The sequence below is a fragment of the Taudactylus pleione genome, unplaced genomic scaffold (assembly GCF_031769625.1).
Source record: "Taudactylus pleione unplaced genomic scaffold, aTauple2 ptg000080l, whole genome shotgun sequence".
Taxonomy (NCBI): Eukaryota; Metazoa; Chordata; class Amphibia; order Anura; family Myobatrachidae; genus Taudactylus; species Taudactylus pleione.
In genome coordinates, this window is record NW_028284482.1 from 982,939 (window position 1) to 1,002,389 (window position 19,451).

At 51.2% G+C, this 19,451-nt stretch overlaps 1 protein-coding gene across 1 annotated transcript in view; it reads right to left on the reverse strand.

Annotated features, from left to right (window-relative positions):
• The window catches only part of ST13 (ST13 Hsp70 interacting protein), a 90,690-nt gene extending 73,295 nt beyond the window's left edge, over positions 1-17,395 (reverse strand). The window contains exons 1-2 of the mRNA XM_088468000.1: positions 17,163-17,395; positions 16,164-16,221 (exon numbers count right to left, since the gene is read on the reverse strand). Of these exons, the coding sequence (XP_088324126.1) occupies positions 16,164-16,221; positions 17,163-17,272 (168 nt within the window). The 5' untranslated portion in view covers positions 17,273-17,395. The remainder of the gene's footprint in view (positions 1-16,163; positions 16,222-17,162) is intronic.
• Positions 17,396-19,451: the final 2,056 nt, after the last annotated feature.

Below are 19,451 nucleotides of genomic sequence, written 5' to 3' on the forward strand. Positions count from 1 at the left end.
CAGCCCAAGAAGGACCCACAGAACGAGTGGAATGAGCCTTAACAGAGGCTGGCACAGGTAAACCCTCCTGTGCATAAGCCTCACAAATAACGGAACGAAGCCAACGGGCTAACGTTTGTTTGTTGGCAGGCCAACCCCTCTTGTGAAAACCGAAGAGGATAAACAAGGAATCGGACTTCCTAACCGAATCAGTCAGGTCCACATAGATTCTAAGCGCCCGGACCACATCTAAAGGAAGTCTCACCAGCTGAAAGATCAGGGGACTAAAAAGCTGGCACAACAAGTTCCTGATTAATGTGGAACTTCGAGACCACTTTGGGCAAAAATTCAGTACGAGTGCGGAGCACCGCTCTGTCCTGGTGAAAAGTCAGGAAAGGAGGGCGACAGGAAAGCGCCCCCAATTCAGACACCCTCCTGGCCGAAGCAATTACCAGGAGAAAAACAAACAGTCTTAAATGTCAATGTCAGCCACTTGAGCTCCACCGACTCAAGAGGCTCAAACGGAGGACCCTGCAGGACCCGTAGAACCACCGCCAAGTCCCAAGGAGCCACAGGAGGCACAAAGGGAGGCTGGATCCTGAGAACACCTTGGAAAAAGGTGTGAACATCCGGCATTATTGCAATCCACCGTTGAAACCACACGTACAAGGCGGACACATGAACCTTCAGAGATGCAAGGCATAAGCCGAGGTCCAAACCTGATTGAAGAAATTCCAAGATCCTAGAAACTCGGAACACCTGAGGATCATAATGTCTGGACTCACACCACTGAAAGTAAGTGTGCCACACCCTATGATAAATCCGTGCTGAAGCAGGCTTGCGTGCCCTGAGCATGGTACCAATAACCGAACTGGAGGAGAAGCCCCGAGACCTCAAGACGGCTGTCTCAAGAGCCACGCCGTCAAAGACAGCCGACCCAGATCCGGGTAAAGGCAGGGCCCCTGAGACAACAGGTCCCGACGCTGAGGAAGAAGGTACGGAGCGTCGATGGAGAGGCTCCTGAGATCGGAGTACCAAGGACGTCTGGGCCACGCCAGAGCCACCAGCACGAGCGTGCCGCCGTCCTGCTTGAATTTCCGCAGAACCCGAGGAAGTAGGGATATCGGAGGAAACAGATACGCCAGGTGAAACGTCCATTTCACCGACAGCACATCCACCAGACTTGCGCCTGCGTCTCGTCCTTGACCCGTAAACGGGCAACTTGTGATTGTGACGGGAGGCCATCAAGTCCAGCTCCGGCAGTCCCCACCTGTCCACGAGTAGCTGAAACACCTCTGGGTGAAGCGACCATTCCCCGGGATGCACGTCGTGACGGCTGAGGAAGTCCGCTTCCCAATTGAGGACTCCGGGGATGAAGACCGCCGAGATTGCTGGAATGTGACACTCCGCCCAAGTCAGGATGCGAGACACCTCCGACATCGCTGCCCGACTGAGAGTTCCTCCTTGGTGGTCGATATACGCCACCGTGGTGGCGTTGTCGGACTGCACCTGTACCGCCCTTCCGTGAAGAGCGGGGCCGGACGACTGCAGGGCCCTGTATACTGCCCGCAGTTCCAGGATGTTGAAGGGAAGAAGAGCTTCTTCCGCAGACCAACGACCCTGGAGAAACAATGAGCCTGTCACTGCCCCCCAACCCCGGAGACTGACCAGATGAGCTGCCTGAAGCCACCAAGCCAAAGACTGCCGAACGTCCGGAGACAACACCAGCACCTGAGAGCGGATCCGGTGAGGTAACCCGTTCCATTCCGATAGAATCAGCCCCTGCAGGGGCCGGGAATGGAACTGGGCAAATTCCACCATGTCGAATGTCGACACCATGGACCCCAGAACTCTCATAGCCGAATGGACCGACAGGCGGCAACTGCTCAGGCAACTGCGTATCCGCAGCTGTAGGGAGGTGACCTTCTCCGGAGTCAGGAAGATCCTTTTGCTGACGCGAATCCAGCAGGGTTCCCAAATGAACCATCTGCTGTGATGGAATCAGGGAGGACTTTTTCCAATTTATCAACCACCCGTGTGCTTGCAGGCAAGCGATCGTCAGGTGGAGATGTTGAAGCAGTACCTCCGGGGAGCTCGCCAGCAACAGTAGGTCGTCCAGATACAGCAGCAGCCGTACATTCTGGTTCCGAAGATGTGCGGCCATGACCGCCATAATCTTCGTGAACACCCTCGGTACCGTGGAGAGACCAAAGGGTAGCGCCCGGAACTGATAGTGGTGTTGAAGGATAGCGAACCTCAGATACCGCTGGTGCGAAGGTGCTATCGGAACATGGAGGTAGGCGTCCTGGATATCCAGGGACACCATGTAATCCCCCGGTTCCATCGCCAGAATGATGGAACGCAACGTTTCCATCCTGAACTTGGGAACTCTGAGGAATTTGTTCAGAGACTTCAAGTTGAGGATAGGGCGATGAGAACCATTGGGTTTCTGCACCAGAAACAGAGACGAATAATACCCCGTCCCTCGTTGTGATTGAGGAACGGGAACAATGACCCCTGCTTTCAGCAAGGACTCTATAGCCTCCTGAATCTAACGCCTTGGTCTTGTCCTGAGAAGGACTCGTGCAGAAAAACTGGTGGGGTGGTCTGTGCCGAAAAGACAGGGCGTACCCCTGGGAGACCACTTCTCGAACCCAGGCATCCGTGGTGGTATTGTGCCAGCACTGGGCAAATCGAAGAAGTCGGCCTCCCACTCTGAGGTCCCCCAGAGGGAGGCCCGTCCCATCAGGCCGCAGGTTTATCTTCCTGCTTGGAAGAAGGGCGCCGAGCACTCCAGGCTTGCTTCTTGGGTGTAGAGGCAGTCTTACTCGCCGACTGTCTTGGGAAGGACTGACCTTTTGCCTTACCCTGAAAGGAACGAAAAGCCGAACTCCGAACCTTAGCAGGCAGTGCCGCCGAAGGGAGGAAAGCCGACTTGGATTTAGCCAGGGTATCCACTATTTTGTCCAAGTCCGGACCAAATAGTAATTCCCCATTGAAAGGTAAGGTCTCCAGGCCTTTCTTTGAATCAGAGTCCGCTCTCCAGGACCGCAACCATAAGGATCGGCGGGCAGACACCACTGCAGCCGATACCCGCGAAGTCAGCAGACTAGTATCTAAAGAGGCTTCCCCAATGTAAGAAGCAGCGTCCCTCATCTGTCCCAACAACGCCCTCTGGACATCCGGAGCGTCGTCCGGGAAGGTATCTTCCAATGCATTGGCCCACCCCTCAATGGCCTTGGCCACCGAGGAGATGGCCATGGACGGTCGGGCCACCGCCCCGGAGAGGGAGTAAATAGACTTTAAGCAAGTCTCAACACTCCTGTCCGTGGGATCCTTCAGCGAGGATATAGACGGTAATGGTAAGGTAGCGCCCAGAGTTAAACGGGTGACATGGGAATCCACCGCCGGTGGAGTTTCCCATTTTTTACAATGTGCCTCAGGGAAGGGATAATTAGAAGCCAAACGCTTCTAAGGAAGGAATCTCTTACTGGGCGCCTGCCAAGCTACCGCCATATGATCCGTCAACTGATCCGACAGTGGAAACACCGCAGAAGCCACCTTAGTTTTTTTTAAACTAGGATACTTCGACGTAGGAACCGATGCCTCATCCTCTATAAGAAGAATGGCTCGCACCGCCCTAACCAGTGCTCGCACATTAATGGACGACTTGGTATCCATTTCCTGGACCGAGGCGTCTGAGTCAGTGTCATTAGGGACCTCCCCATCATCCGAGGATCCCTCTGAGTCCGATACCTGAGCCGCCCGAGCCATGAGTGGGCGTTTTGAAACCCTAGAAGGCATGTCAGTCTGCAACATTGACTGAAAAGCCGAGGATGCGGCCTCCAAATTTTGCACGGAGTTGGAGAGCACATCCACCCAGGGTGGAGGAGTCGCCATAGGGGCCTGAAAAGGTACCACAGGCTGCTGCGGCACAGGGGAAGCCTGTACATACATAGGCAACCCCGTATATGGACCCACAGACTGAGACCCAGGAGGACTCCGCAATAACTGCGGGACACCCGGGGAATGGGGGATGGTCGGCTGGGGTAACGCCCAGACGGTCCGCAATAGACACCAGCACTTGAGAAAACATCGCCCACGGTGGTTCCTGCGTCAGAGAAGGTCTGGATGAGCCAGGAGCCACCTGGCACCGACTACACAGGCCATCCTGTGACAAATCCTCCCTATCCACTCCTGTAGAACAGTGTCCGCAGGAGGCCAACACCGGAGCCACTGAGCGCTCAACCTCCTCGTCTGACATGACAGAATATATTATTTAGCCAAAAAATATATCTGGCAACAGGGCATAAGTAAACGCACTCACCGGTGTGCTGAACAACAGCCCACAATATGGCACTGTGTAGCACACAACTGTATGTGACGAACCTCACAAATACGTGATTTATATAGGTGAGGTCTGTAGAAACGCCCCTCCCCCACACACCTGTAGGGCTTGTAGTAGAAGTAAAGGGACAGGTATAAGCTGACAGTAAGCGGAAAATAAGCACATACAGGCAGCACTAGCAAAAGTCACATACCATGCAGAGAAGATATACTCACTGCACCTTTTCACCACAATCAACCTGCCCAGATTCAGTGTCTGGGAGGGCTATAGTGCTGTGTACGCTGTCCTTAAATCAGGGGAGAGGTACACAGGGGGACCGTCCGCGTGCTCCCCGAGATCTGCGTTGCCACAGAGAAAATGGCCACCAGAGACCTCAGAGGAGGAGTGGCCGAAGAGTCTGCAGCTCAGCGACGCCAGACTGCGTGCTGAAAGGCACGCTGAGCTGAGGGGAGGAGCCGCAAGACAGGGAAGGCTTCCTCCCCTGGCTAGCCTATTAACCCCAGGGCTTGCCGGCTTCCCGCTTGCCAATATATCCCTGGTGGTCTAGTGGTCCCACGGGGTATTCCTCCTTAGAGGGGGAGCCAGCCGCCACCGCTAGCGGCCCCCGGTCTGTCCCCTAGGACCGGGGGCAAAGGACTGCATGTGCAGGCAATACCCGCGAGCCGCCGCTAATCGGCGACTCGAGGCTTACCTTATCCCCGGAGGTACCCAGAGGTACCCAGGGAGGTACCCAGAGTCCGGCTAGTACGGACTCTGGCTCCCCCGCCGCGATCCCCAGTGCAGTACTGGCGTCGCGGCGCCAGCGGGGAAGGAGAGCGGCAGCGTGGGCGTCTGCATAGACAGCCCGTCGCTGCCACACTAGAGAGCCTCTGTTTAAAAAAAATCTAACAGGCTTTTTTTTTTTTTTTTTTTAAATAACAAGAGATATGGTAAGAACTTACCTTTGTTATCTCTGTTTCTACGAAGTCCATAGGGTCCACAGGGTTGACCTTGGGGTATAGGTTGGGAACCAAATCCGGGCACCACGCAGTTAAAGCTTTTAGCTCCCAGGATGCACTGGGTCCACTCTCCCTATAACCCCACCCCCAAGCCAGAGGCACCTCAGTTTGTAAGTAGCCAAAGGCCGGAGGAGGAGAGAAAAAGAGAGAGAAAACTGGAACACTCAATAACCATACTCACCGAAATGGGAGACGGAAAACCGGTGACCAGCCACACAGCCCATATGAAACCAGGTGCGTCAGGGCGGGCGCCCTGTGGACCCTATGGACTTCGTAGAAACAGAGATAACAAAAGGTAAGTTCTTACCATATCTCTTGTTTTCTACTTTAGGGTCCATAGGGGGTCCACAGGGTTGACCTTGGGGATGTCCCAAAGCAGTTCAACCAAGGGTGGGGACGCTCCTGTGCTGAGAGGAGAATCCGTCGCCAAAAAGGAAGCATCCTGAGAGGCAAAGGAAACCAATGCCTAGAACCTTAAAAAGGTGTGGACAGAAGACCACGTGGCCACCTAGTAAGGTAAAACAGCCGAGGCGCCACAGCGAGCCGCACACGAGGGTCACATGGCCCGAGAAAAAACAAGCATCAACAACAGGAAGGCCTACCCATGGGTAGGCCCCTGAGGAAGACCTACGAGGCCATCCAGCCAACATTTGGTTATAGGCCGGCCATCCTTTCCTGTGAAAGCCAGAAATCTCAGACCACCAATAAGGAGTCCGATTTCCGTAAGGAACCTGAACGGATCACAAAAATCCAAAGAGGCCAGACCACAGTCAATGAGGCCACACCAGCCGAGAGGACTGGGGACAGAATGGCCGTACCATAAGTTCCAGAATAATATGGAACCTGAAAACCACCAAGAAGCAACACAGGGCGAGAGCAACTCCCACCCTGACATGATGCCCTCCAGAAGAGGGAGCCACATGAGAACGCTCCCAATTCAGACACTCTCCTGGTTGATATAAACACCCTGAGAGAAAGAGAGAGCCTAAGCAATAGACCATGTAATGGCTATCACAACCAGCGGTTCCATTGACTGTCCCCGGAGGTAACGAAGAACCACTACTTACTCCCAAGGAGTCCCTAGGGAGGACAAATGGAGGCATAATCAAGAAAACACTCCAAAGGATGAACTGGATACCAGAGTGGAGCAATTCCATATCTTAACCATACTGACAGTGTAGAGAACCGCACTGTCAGGAAGACCAGGCCAAGTGTGAAACCCAAGCCAGCCGGAAGGAATGCCAGAATATCTGGAAATCCTGGACACCGGAGGATTGTATCGACAGGTACAATACCATAAGATTTATGGCTGCCACAGTTTGTGGTAGGTCCCAGCAAAAGCTGATCCATGTGCTCTAATCATTCCAACGATGACAAAGCCAGGGAAGCCGTAAGACCACTGTAAGGACACAGTCAAAGACAAACGACCCAGGTCCAAGGCAAAACCAAGGACCCTGAGACAACAGGTCCGGGCAGTGAAGCATCAGGGATGGAGTATCGATGTAGAGACTCCGAAGATCCAAGTACCCCTGACATCTGGGGCAATCAGGAGCCACCAGCAGGAAAGCATCTCCGTCTCGATTGAAAACACTTCCAAAGACCTCGAGGAAGAAGGGAGACCGGAGAACACAGGTACACAAAGTGGAAGGACCACTTCACCGACAAAGAGTCGCTGAAGGTTGCTTCAGAATCCCCAGAGCTGAACTGTAACACCATAGTGTGATAAAGTCAGAAGGCCATGAGGGTCACCTCAGGGGGGCCCCCCCTGCTCACCAGGAGATGAAACCTCTCTTGGGGAAGAGACTAGTCCCCGGGATGCACGCCGTGACGGCTGAGGACTCCCGCTTCCCAATGGAGAGCTCCTGAAATGAACGCTGCCGAGATGGTCGGGAGGAGACCCTCGGACTATGTCCGAATATGTGACATACCTGTCATTGCCACCCAACGAACAGTGTTGCTAAAAAGGAAGCCACTGTCCTGACCCTGTCGGACTGAACCTTTTCAGGTTCACCGGGAAACAAGAGTTATGCCAGAGTAAGTTAATTGACAGGGTGGAATCGACAGACGTCCAACTGCACTGAAAAGGATTCGATCCAGACACTGTCCATAGCAAAGAAAACCCTGGACGAGATGGCCATAGCCACCCGGACAGGGACCGACTTGCCTCCGGAGAGAGCATCATCGTTTGAACAGTTATCCGACAGAAAAAACTCATTCCATCTGGAGATGAGCCAATTATGGAAAGGCCTGGAATGGAACTGAGCCCATTCCACCATGCATCCCAGAGTGTAAAGACATCTGTCGACTGCGCAGACAACCATGTACTCCTAATGGAAGAGAGGAGATTCCGTCTTACGCCAGAAGAATTCTCAGATTCTGAGAATCCAGCAGGGATCCTAGATGAAGAATACCCAGAGAGGGATGCAGGGAGGACTTTTTCCCCGTTGATTAAACGTCTGCACCCTGAAGAAGCCACAGTCATCCTGACCTGGCCGTAAAGTACCCCGGTGATCCCGCTAAGAGCAGGAGGCCGTCCAGGTACAGGAGCATTGGGATATACTAAACAGAAGAACTGTCAGAAAATCCAAAACGCTGGGAAACCCCTGTGGGGCTGAGGACAGTCCCAACAGGCAGAGCCCGAAAAATTGTACAGCAAACCTCAGCCCATGCTGAGGAAAGGTCTCTGTAAGTACCCGTAGGCACGCGTCCTGTATATCCAGTGATACCATAAAGTCCCCAGGTTCCAAACATCGTATGATGGAGCATAGGGATTTCCTCCTGAGCCCAGGTAGCCTTAGGAACTGGTTCAGGGAATTGAGACAGAGAATAGGCCAAAGAGGACCATTCAGCCACCGCACCAGAAAGAAAACAGAACAACCAGTCCCTCACTGAGATAGTGGGGATGGCCTAATTAGCTCCGCTTACCGCAACAACTGCATAGCTTTCTGGATCTGTAAGGCCCTTGTAAAGAGGGCGTACCCTCCTACCCACGTAGCTGCGGCAACTTGACACTAATACCGGGCGAACTGAGAAAATCGGTATCTCCCAGTTGTAGGCCTGTCCCGTCAGGCTGAAGAGATATCCGTAGGTTCAGAAGCAGGATCGGCTGGCAGTCCAGGCCTGCTCGGTACTGGATATGTCGGCCCTTGTAGATGCCGACAGTCTACGAAGAAACAGACCTTTAGGCTGACCCAGAGGACAAAAAAGACTTAACAGACTTAGTCTGAGGCCTTGTAGTGGGCATAGCTGAAAGCGGTAAACTTGTCGTTAGTAATACTGCCAATGTTACTACAATCTTGTCAAGGTCAGGACCAAACAATATCAACCCTAAAGATGGTATCTGCACCTCTGCATTCCCAGAGCGCAGCCATAGGGTATTACGGAGGATACAGTCGCAGCCGGAACTCTGAAAGTTAGGAGACTGGTATCCAATATAGGCATTTCCACCTATGACAACAGCATATATTACGTGAGCGACCAAATACATTTGAACCCCCGACGTGTTGGAGGGGAAAAAACGTTACAAATGCATCAACCCAATATGCAATAGTATTAACCAACCATGCTATAGCCATGGTAGGATGGGTAACAACTCCTGAAAGCAAGTATACTGATTTCAGGCAGAGTTACCACCTACGGATCCGAAGAATCCGACCACGCAGGAATGGGAGGCGTAGTAACGTCTGTAATCAGACGAGTAACACGCCCATCCCCCCCAGGAGGGGCTCGTGATGACCCTCAGGGAATTTGGGACAGGAGGCCAAACACTGTTGTAACACCTCCTATCTGGCAACAGCCAGAGTCCCGCTATGCGATCCACCCGCTAGTCAGCAACAGGGAACCCGAAGGCACGCAATACTGAGGGTGTATGATACAGGTGCAGGTCAACATTCACTCTAACCAGAATGGACCTGCTACCAGCCCTAAAGCAGGGATAATAATACCTGAAATAGGCTTCCCCCCGTGTAAGAGGGAAAGAGCCCCGAACAGTACCCAGTTCACGGCAGAGCCAACTGGGAAGTAACCACAGGGCGTCAACCACGCCAATTAGCGTTTCGTAGAAAACGACATCCACCCAGGGTGGCTGTTGTGGTAATCCCTGCAAGGGGAATGACAGACTATTGTGGCACCAGGGGGAATTCATATACTGCGAAAAACCCCTGCAGGGAGCGGTAGTCTGTGTCACAGGGGAAGAGTGCAAGAAGCTGCGAGATACCCTGAGATGAAAAGGGCAGTATGGTGAAGTAACCCCAAGTGAGGTACAACAATGGGGCCCGCCCGGCGATCCGCAATTGAGAGGATCCCGAGAAAACAAACCGCCCAAGGGGGTCGTGAAAGAGGCCAGCACCAGATGACGCCACATACAGAACCCTTTATGAGTCAAATCCTCCGCACTAACACCTGCAGCACATGACTTGCAGGATAGTAAAAATGGGTGCAGTATAACGCTCTATCTCCTGGTCAGACATATCTGACCAATCTTGGCGGAAATATTAAGCAGCACTATACTGGTCCTGACTGATGCCAAAAATTAGCTGCAGGGACCCATTTTCAGCGTATGCAACACACAGTTCCATCTAAAATATGGCAACGTGCAGCACGCAACAGTATGTGACAAACCACACAAATATTAACAAGTATATAAATGTGAGGTCTCAGAACCACCCTAAGTACAGCTGTATTAGGGCAGATAAAGAAAAGGGATAGATATACACTGACAGGTGAGAGAATAAAGTACAGTCAGCACTAGCATAAGTCACATACAATGCAGATATATACATATATACATAAACATGTCATATAATATACTGCACTATTACACTGCATTCAACTTACCCAGATTCAGTGTCTGGGAAGGCTACAGCGCTGTGTACACTGACCTGATGGTGAGGTACGCAGGGGGACTGGACTCACTGCCATCTCTAGAGATTTCTGCTGCACCACAGAGATAAAATGGCCGCTGGAGACCTCAGAAGAAGCGTGGCCCGCGGAGGAAGCAGCTCAGCGACGCCAGACTATGGATACTGAAAGGCGCGCTGAGCTGAGGGGAGGAGCCGCTGTAACAGGGAAGGCTGCCTCCCCTGGCCGGCTATTAACCCCCGGGACGCCGGCTCCCTGCACCGAACACTAAGTCCCTGGTGGTCTAGTGGACACACGGGGTATGGGGGGCCCGCCGCCACTGCCGGCGCCTCCGGTCTGTCCCGAGACCGGAGGCACAGGACTGCATTTGAAATGCGCGGATCACCGCAAGCGGTGATCCGCGACCTTACCTGCTCCCCGTGGATCCGGCAGCAGTCCTGGGCGCCCACAGAGTCCGGCTAGTACAGACTCTGGGGTCCCGCTGAGATCCCCAGATCTGTACTGGCGTCTCAGCGCCAGCGGGGTGACGGAGCGGCAGCTTAGACGTCCTATGGACAGTCCGACGCTGCCGCTCTGAAGAGTCCAAAGTCCATGGAAAAAACTTTGTCCCTAAAAAAATAAAGTAAGCTTAGGGGCTGCTAATCAGCTCCCCCTGCGCTAACGGTGACCCGACTCCGGCCGGGCACCAACTTAAACTGAGGTGCCTCTGGCTTGGGGGTGGGGTTATAGGGAGAGTGGACCCAGTGCATCCTGGGAGCTAAAAGCTTTAACTGCGTGGTGCCCGGATTTGGTTCCCAACCTATACCCCAAGGTCAACCCTGTGGACCCCCTATGGACCCTGAAGTAGAAAGAAAGCTTTTGGGGGCTGCTCCTGCAGCCCCCCTGCGCAGGTGACCCGACTCCAGCCGGGCACCAACTCAAACTGAGGTGCTGTGGCTCGGGGGCGGGGTATAGAGGAGGACGGATCCAAGTGCATCCTGGGAGCAGCTAAAGCTTTAACTGCGTGGTGCCCATGGATCCAGATCCAGCTATACCCCCAAGGTCAACCCTGTGGACCCCCTATGGACCCTGAAGTAGAAATTCTTTTAACAGACATTGAAAGGAGATACATTACACAAGGTATGCTTAAACACAGAAGTGCAGAATATTAAACCAAAAATCAAACATGAGATAGAAAGCACAAGAGTATGCAGCAGGAATAAAATAAGCCAACAGAGAGAGGCCTGTACTTCTGACCTGTCAAATTAATAAATATTCTCAGTGCTAGTAAATATCAGTGTACACAAGTATTACCTACTTGGGTACACCAATAATCACTAGCACTAGTAATATTTATTAATTTGAAGCACAGGACTTTTTTTTATGAAGCACAACTGGCTGATTTTGTTCCCCACTGAACACTACCTACTGTGCTATCCAATTCACAGTTGATTAAGAATTTATTTTAAACACATACTGCTTTTCTTGGCGTAAGTGTACTTTTATTTTAGTCCAGTTTAGAGTTACAAGTAAAGGCACATACACAGGTAGGTTAGAGGCACAGGATATTTTTACTTTTTAGTAAAAGAATATGCCCACTTTTAAACAATCCACTTTCATTGTGACCTGCCCAGAAATTCTCTGAAGAACTGAGACAGACTGATGGTGTGGATTCACAGCACAGGAGAACCTAAAAGAAGCTTTATTGAAATAGACCGATTCAGTCCCTTTGCAGGGTTGATGAATAAGGACAGTTTATAATAAAGAGAGGTTATCAAAAAGTGGACAACTTTAATAGTCACATCATTACTATAGAGTTAATTCTATGCTTATCGAAGACTATGAACCCATTATTGTACATGAACATAGCACAAAACCTGTGCATAGTGCAAATTATACACAAAAATAACAAGTATTTGTACTAAAGTAGTTCCGTTTTCAAGACAAGTGGGACTCGTCCTTAGCAAATACCATAAAAGTACTGAGGACCAGAGGCGTAACTCCGGTTTTTGACGCCCAGGGCAAAATGAAAAACTGCGCCCCTCTATAAAACTTAAAGTCACATTTCACAACACAGTAGTGCTCCTTATACACGTTATGCTCCTACGTAGCAGTCCCCCATATACATGTTTTTCCACACTGTAGTCAATGCCCCTTATACACATTATGCCACAGTGTAATGCCAACTTATATGCCCAGGGTCACTTACAGGAGCATGGGCCTAATGCAACAGGCCCAAGGCCTGATTATCCCCATGGGCTTAGTGCCCGACAACCTGGTGGTCTAGGGAGGGGTTAATAAATACCGGTGGCCCAAGGCCGCCTACCGGTACATTGGGAGAGGCTGCAGTGGGAGGCTTCATTAGCTCTATTACTTCCCACCACTGCAGCACTCTCCGGTCCTCAACTTTTTGCTTCTGCCACCTCTTCATCTTCGCATCTAGCCAGGCATCTTCGTTCTTGAACGCGCCGTCTTCTGGCTTCTTCAGCGGCTGCCGGAGCTCTTCACTAGAGTTCCCCTTCTTTGTCCCTCCATCACTCAGTGGTGATTGGATGCCGATCTGCGAGCCGCTAATGGTTCGTTACCATCACCAAATTCAAATAGCCGCCGCAAGCCAAAGCTCTGGCTGCCACTTTCTGCTGGTTTCCAGCACTAGGATCTGACATTTGAATACCCCCACCCTAGATACGCCACTACTGTACCTATAGTTATTGCCAGTGAAGTACAGGGAGGAGACGGTGTAATGATGTCAAATGCTGCCTACTCCAATATTGATTACAATCCAGATTATCTACACCACTAACTCATTAGTTAAATACTGTGTCAGATCTTCAGGTTGTAATCAACTGAACAAAATACTCACTTTCTTAATAAACTGCACTGGAAAATAAAATTGAGATATGGTAAGAACTTACCTTTGTTTTCTCTTTCTACGAAGTCCATAGGGTCCACAGGGTGACCTTGGGGTATAGGTCCCTAGCATTCCCACTAGGCTGTTTTAGCGAGGCGTGGCGCCCTGCCCTCCTTCTGGAAGGCAAAAAGCGCCCTGCCCTCCAGAAGGAGGGCAAAAAGCGCCCTGCCCTCCAGAAGGAGGGCAAAAAGCGCCCTGCCCTCCAGAAGGAGGGCAAAAAGCGCCCTGCCCTCCAGAAGGAGGGCAAAAAGCGCCCTGCCCTCCAGAAGGAGGGCAAAAAGCGCCCTGCCCTCCAGAAGGAGGGCAAAAAGCGCCCTGCCCTCCAGAAGGAGGGCAAGAAGCGCCCTGCCCTCCAGAAGGAGGGCAAGAAGCGCCCTGCCCTCCAGAAGGAGGGCAAGAAGCGCCCTGCCCTAACAGCCTGCGGGAGCCGTCTTCACCCGCGGGTCGCAGTGTCCCGTGGGTGAAGAAATGTGCGGTGACCCGGTCACCGCCGGAGAATAAACGCCGGCGCATGCACCCGGCATCTATTCTCACTGTCTGCAGGGCTTGGGGGCTGCCCGGCGTGTCCGCAAGTGCCGGGCACGCCCCCAAGAGGGACGAAAAGGGGACGCGTCTTATAGACACGCCCCCTTTTCAATGACCGCGCCCCTTCTCGGGCGCGCGCAAGATCGTGGCCTCTCTAGCTCCGGCGCCCTGCCTCGCGCCGGAGCTAGAGTGAATACTAGGTCCCTCTCCTATACCCCGCCCCCAGGCCAGAGGTACCTCAATTTTAAAGCAAGCCAAAGCCCGGAGGAGGATAAAAGAGAAAAAGTCTGGAACACTCAAGAATCACATTCTCACACAGAAGGAGACGGAAAACCTGTGACCAGAGTGAAGCCCATCTGAAGCACAGGTGGGTCAGGGTGGGTGCCCTGTGGACCCTATGGACTTTGTAGAAAGATATAACAATGGTAAGTTCTTATCATATCGCTCATTTTCTACTTCAGGGTCCTTAGGGGTCCACAGGGTGATTTGGGGATGTCCCAAAGCAGTACCTTCAAGGGTGGGGATGCTCCTGTGCAGAGGAGAATCCACCACCCGAAGGAAGCATCCTGAGTCAAAAAGGTATCAAAAGCAGAATACCTAAAAAAAAAAAAAAAAAATTGTGGACAGAAGACCACGTGGCCGCCTTACAAAGCTGAACAGCCAAGGCACCACGGCGAGCTATGCACTCGCGAGCGGGTCTGAATCAGGCCCCCAGTCCGGAATCCAAAAGGGGTGCCCCCTGGTGAGGTGGTCCGTCTGCAGCCACCAAGCAAGAGACAGACGCACCTCCGGAGAGAGCACTATAGTTTGTGCCTTTATCAGATGGGGTAATTCGTCCCACCTTGAGGAGGATTAATTTCTGTAGAGGCCGGGAATGAAACTGGACATATTCCGAAAGTCGACACCATGGAGCCCAGTAAATGCATCGCTGAGTGAATGGACACTCGGCGACTGTGGAGGCATCTGCGTACTCACATCTGCAAAGTGGAGATCTTTTCTGCGGTCAGAAAAATCCTCTGTTGTTGGGAATCCAACAGAGCTCCCAGATGGAGCATCCTTTGAGATGGGATCAGGGAGGACTTCTTCCAATTGATCAACCACCCGTGCGCCTGAAGCACAGATCTTGTCAACTGTAGGTTGTGGTGGTGATGTACCTCTGGAGACCCTGCCAACAGTAGGAGGTCGTCCAGGTATGGTAACATGCGGACCCCCTGCAGCCGCAGATGGGCTGCCATTAGCGCCATAATTTTGGTAAACACCCGAGGTGCAGTAGAGAGGCCAAACGGCAGAGCCCGAAACTGGAAATATTGTTGTAGTACAGCAAGCCTGAGAAAACGCTGGTGAGCCAAAGCAATCGGAACATGCAGGTGTATGCATCCTGAATATCTAGTGACTCCATAAAATCCCCAGGTTCCATAGCCAGTATAATTGAGAGTAGGGTTTACATCCTGAACCAAGGTACCCTGAGGAATGTGTTCAGAGACTTGAGATTGAGGATAGGTCAGTGGGATCCGTTCGGTTTTTGAACCAGAAAAAGACCGGAATAATAACCCGTTCCCCTCTGGGATAACGGGACCGCTACAATGACCCCTGCCTGAAGCAAGGATTGTACTGCCTTCTGAATTTCTAAGGCCTGGTCCTTTTTTAACAGAATGCCTGTGCAGAAAAACTGGTGAGGAAGTCTTCTGCGGAAGGAGAAGGCGTATCCGTGAGACCACTTCTCTTACTCAGGTGTCTGTGGTATGCTGACACCAGTATTGGGCGAACTGAAGAAGTCAGCCTCCCACCCTGGGATCCTGTCAGGCTGAGGGTTAGTCGTCAGGCTTGGCAGTCGGACGTCTCGCTCTCCAAGCTTGCTTCTTGGGGATGGCAGTCGTTTTGGTGACGGACTGCCTAGGGAAGGACTGAGCTTTAACCTTACCTGGGGCCAGATAGGTCCGAAACGACGAGGTCTGAGACCCAGAGGGAGCAGGGGCAGAAAGCAAACAAGCCGACTTAGCCGCTGCCAATGTATACACAATTTTGTCCTAATCAGGGCCAAACTAAACTTTACAGTTATAAGGTAAACACTCTAAGCCCCTCTTCGAGTCTGCATCTGCCCTCCAAGAGCGTAGCCACAGGGAGCGGCGAGCTGCAATAGCCGCAGTGGAAATTCTAGCATTCAATAGGCTGACATCCAAGGCAGCCTCGTTAATATAGGTAGCTGAATCTCGGAGGTTGCCCTAGAGACTGCATCTAATTCCGAAGTATTGCCCACCCTTCCCAAAACTCCTGCCCAGTATTTAAATTAGCCAGAAAACCAACAATTTGGTAGTATCACACGACTCACGTATATATCATTTGTATATGCACAATATTGTTTGTAAAATCGCTCAGTGTATATGCACAATATCGTTGGTCCGGGAGTTCCAGGGAAATAGGGAGCGACACCGAATCGTTGCATCTAATGTGTACCCAGCTTAACTGTGCTGGCACTGTGACTGCAGCATAAATATTTCATTATTCATACCAGAACACAGTGAAAAGCCATCAGTTTGGAACATCAGGTTCACAGTAATATTACCTGTTTTGTTTCCGTAGAAGACTCTTTGTGAGGTGGGGAAGGGACAGATGCACCCAAGCTACAGAAATAAACAAAATTTAGGAAAGAGTTAAAATAAAAATTAATAATTTGATTTAAAAACAACTTTTATCAATAAAAAATAAGTTTGGTAACGCTTTATAATTATTAATATAAAATATAATAATCTAACACTAGGGTCCTTACTACTTTTAAGCAAAATCTCGCTTTACTTAAAAGCAGATACCTCCTGGTACAGTAAGGCTTAGTACCTGCAAAATTGTAAAACTGAGTGGATGCTACATTCTGTGCGGAGGGCAAACTGCACAGACAGGGGGCATCTTACCACTGTCTGCTTCGAGGGGCAAGACGCACAGGCCGGGGGCCGGCACCGGGGGGCAAGACGCACAGGCCGGGGGCCGGCACCGGGGGGCAAGACGCACAGGCCGGGGGCCGGCACCGGGGGGCAAGACGCACAGGCCGGCATCGGGGGGCAAGACGCACAGGCCGGCATCGGGGGGCAAGACGCACAGGCCGGCATCGGGGGGCAAGACGCACAGGCCGGCATCGGCAGACCCTCCAACATGACCTGTTCCACCAGGTACAAAGTGCTCTGCTCCTGGTCTTCCCACCTAAATTTATGATTGCAGCCACCTGTCTCATTAACTAGTTCAACACAGGTGGCTGCAATCATACATTAGGTGGAAAGACCAGGGTCACAGCATTTTGTACCTGGTGGAAGGAGTCATTTTGGAGGGTAGGAATCGGGGGGGCAAGACCATAGACGTTGGTCACGTAGGGGTAAGAACCACAGACAGTGGTCACGTAGGGGTAAGAACAGTGAGACAGTGGCAATATGGGGTAAGATGAAGACAGTTGTAGTGATACCATACAATAAACAAAAAGAATATAAAGATACAAAACCAGTGCAGAACACTGAGTTAGTCAGAGTAGAGGGACATAATGTGGAGCTATGCAGGAATAAATGTGTAGTAGCGGTACCTGAGCAGCCATTCTGTGAAAAAGCGGAGCTCCGGGCTGTGCAGTACACCCGGATTGCTCTGACACAGCCGGACGAACTCCCGAAGCTCATGCAGCTTCCGCGAATCCATAATTGTGTCACCCACGCTCGGAGCTCAGCACAAGGAGCGGGACGGCAGCGAGGAAGAGGACTCACTGGAAGGAACTAGAATCTGGAGTGACAGGAGATAGTGGGCGGACCTAACTGACATCCACTCACAGCCTATAGTCCTGGCGCCCCAGCCGGAAACAGGAAGTCCGCCATCTCTCTACACCCAATTGGTTATAAAAATGGCTCGCCCATCTGTAGATTATATATTATTAATGATAATAATTATTATTATTATTTCTGAAAGGCCATGAAGTTCTGCATCACATTGTGTGTGGGTTACTGGTCACTCCTTGTCACACTGAAGAGTTTGTGCTCTTGCTAGTGATTTCCCAGGAGTGATAACATGGAGTGGATAGAATAGATACATTTATATTTTACATCTTATTTTTCTTTTTTATGCACTAAAAAACAGTCTGACTCTGTTCCCATTCTATCTCCATGCAGTACGTCACTATGGAAAGCCAAAATAGTGCCCCCTTGCTCACAAGAAGAATGTGACATCTGTACGGTAATGTCTAAATTCCCTTCACGGAGAGGACCCTGATGTCATCAGCTACTGTCCAACGTCATTCCCTACCATCCATGTGGGCATAGAGGGGGAATATAATCTTGTTGCGAGCCACCGAGCCCGTAGTATGGCAAGCCTGCGAGGGGACAACTTTCTTCTTTAGGTGGCCTTAATGGGCATGGACTGCCCTCACTCATGTCACTTCCAGGTCCCTAGCGCGAAGGGGAAATAAGCTCTACCCTGTCATATCTGTACATGGTGCTTGCTGAATGTTTATTTTACATCACTTCCTGATGGTCGCCGAGTAACCAGGCCAATCACTACCTCTACCTAACATATGTAGGTGTGTCTCCTCTCCCAGCCCTGCTGTCAGCAGCTCATCAGCAGCACAGTCATGTGTAAATTAGGGATGCTATAAGTCCCAGATTTACCGGGAACGTCCCAGAATCCCGAGCATTGTGTTCGGAATGCACCAGTGTCCTGATTTCAGATGGGCATGTCAGCCATTAATGCAGCGGCCGCAGTGCAGCAGTATCGCCACGATAATGTGTAACCCATTTAAAAAATGTCGCCACGAGCCGTGATTGGCTTGCACCATCTTTGAAATACAAGAAGGCTGTAGTGAGCCGATCACGGCTCACCATGTCATCACCCGCCCCATTGGCTTAAATTTGCCAGCCCGAGGCAGGAACAGGCGGTCCGACAGAGGAGGAAGAGCTGAGAAGAGCTCCTGAATGTAGAAGACGCCGAAGAAGTCCTTATGGGTAGCAGCCTAGCAAAAGAGCTTACAGGCTGTCGCCCACCAGGTGAAGATTGTATACCCCGGAAGTCCTGGGGGGCTTAAAGGCCGCCCGCCATCAGGTTAATAATAAATTATTAAAAACATTCAGTGTCTGTGTTCTGTCCTTATTGTAATATTTATTTAAAGGCAGTCTACAGGTGCCAGTGGGCATACACACGTTAAGATTTTCTGTCCAACCATCCAACTAGTTGATTGGTTGGAATGAAAACCTGGTAAGGGATAAAGCAAATGACAATCAGCAATTTGCTACCAAACGCCGGAAAATGGACAAAAACTGTTGTTTGAACAAATTGTTTAGATCAAACATTCAACAAACTTGTCTGACGACCATTTTCATCTGTTTTCTGGCATTTAGGAGCAAATTGCTGATCATCATTTACTCCCATACATTACCAGATTTTCATTCCAACCAATCAACTAGTTGGATGGTTGGACAGAAAATCTTTACATGTGTATGCAGCATTGGTGTCTGGGCATGCATGCACTTGTTGTTCCACAACTGCCGACATGCCGGGGCAGGCTTGCTGGGGCCTGTAGGCTGCCTATAAAGAACAATATTAACTATTTCCATTAATCCAACACTCACCGCCACCCAGGGCTGGCTTTTGCTCGGGAGGAGGAACCCTATTTTATTTTTTGGGGTCCCCACTTTCTGAGGAATTCCAGCGTTTGGGGCTATAGGCAATGTTATAGCAGGAGTACCCCATGCTGTTTGTTCCCCTGCAATGGCATTATCACCCCGGCAGTTTCAGCCTAGTGCTAGGTAATTGGAAAATAGGGGGCACCCCATCTTGTTTTTTCCCTTATTTTCCAATACCAGTCCAGGCTGAGAGGTCCAGGGCTGGTTGT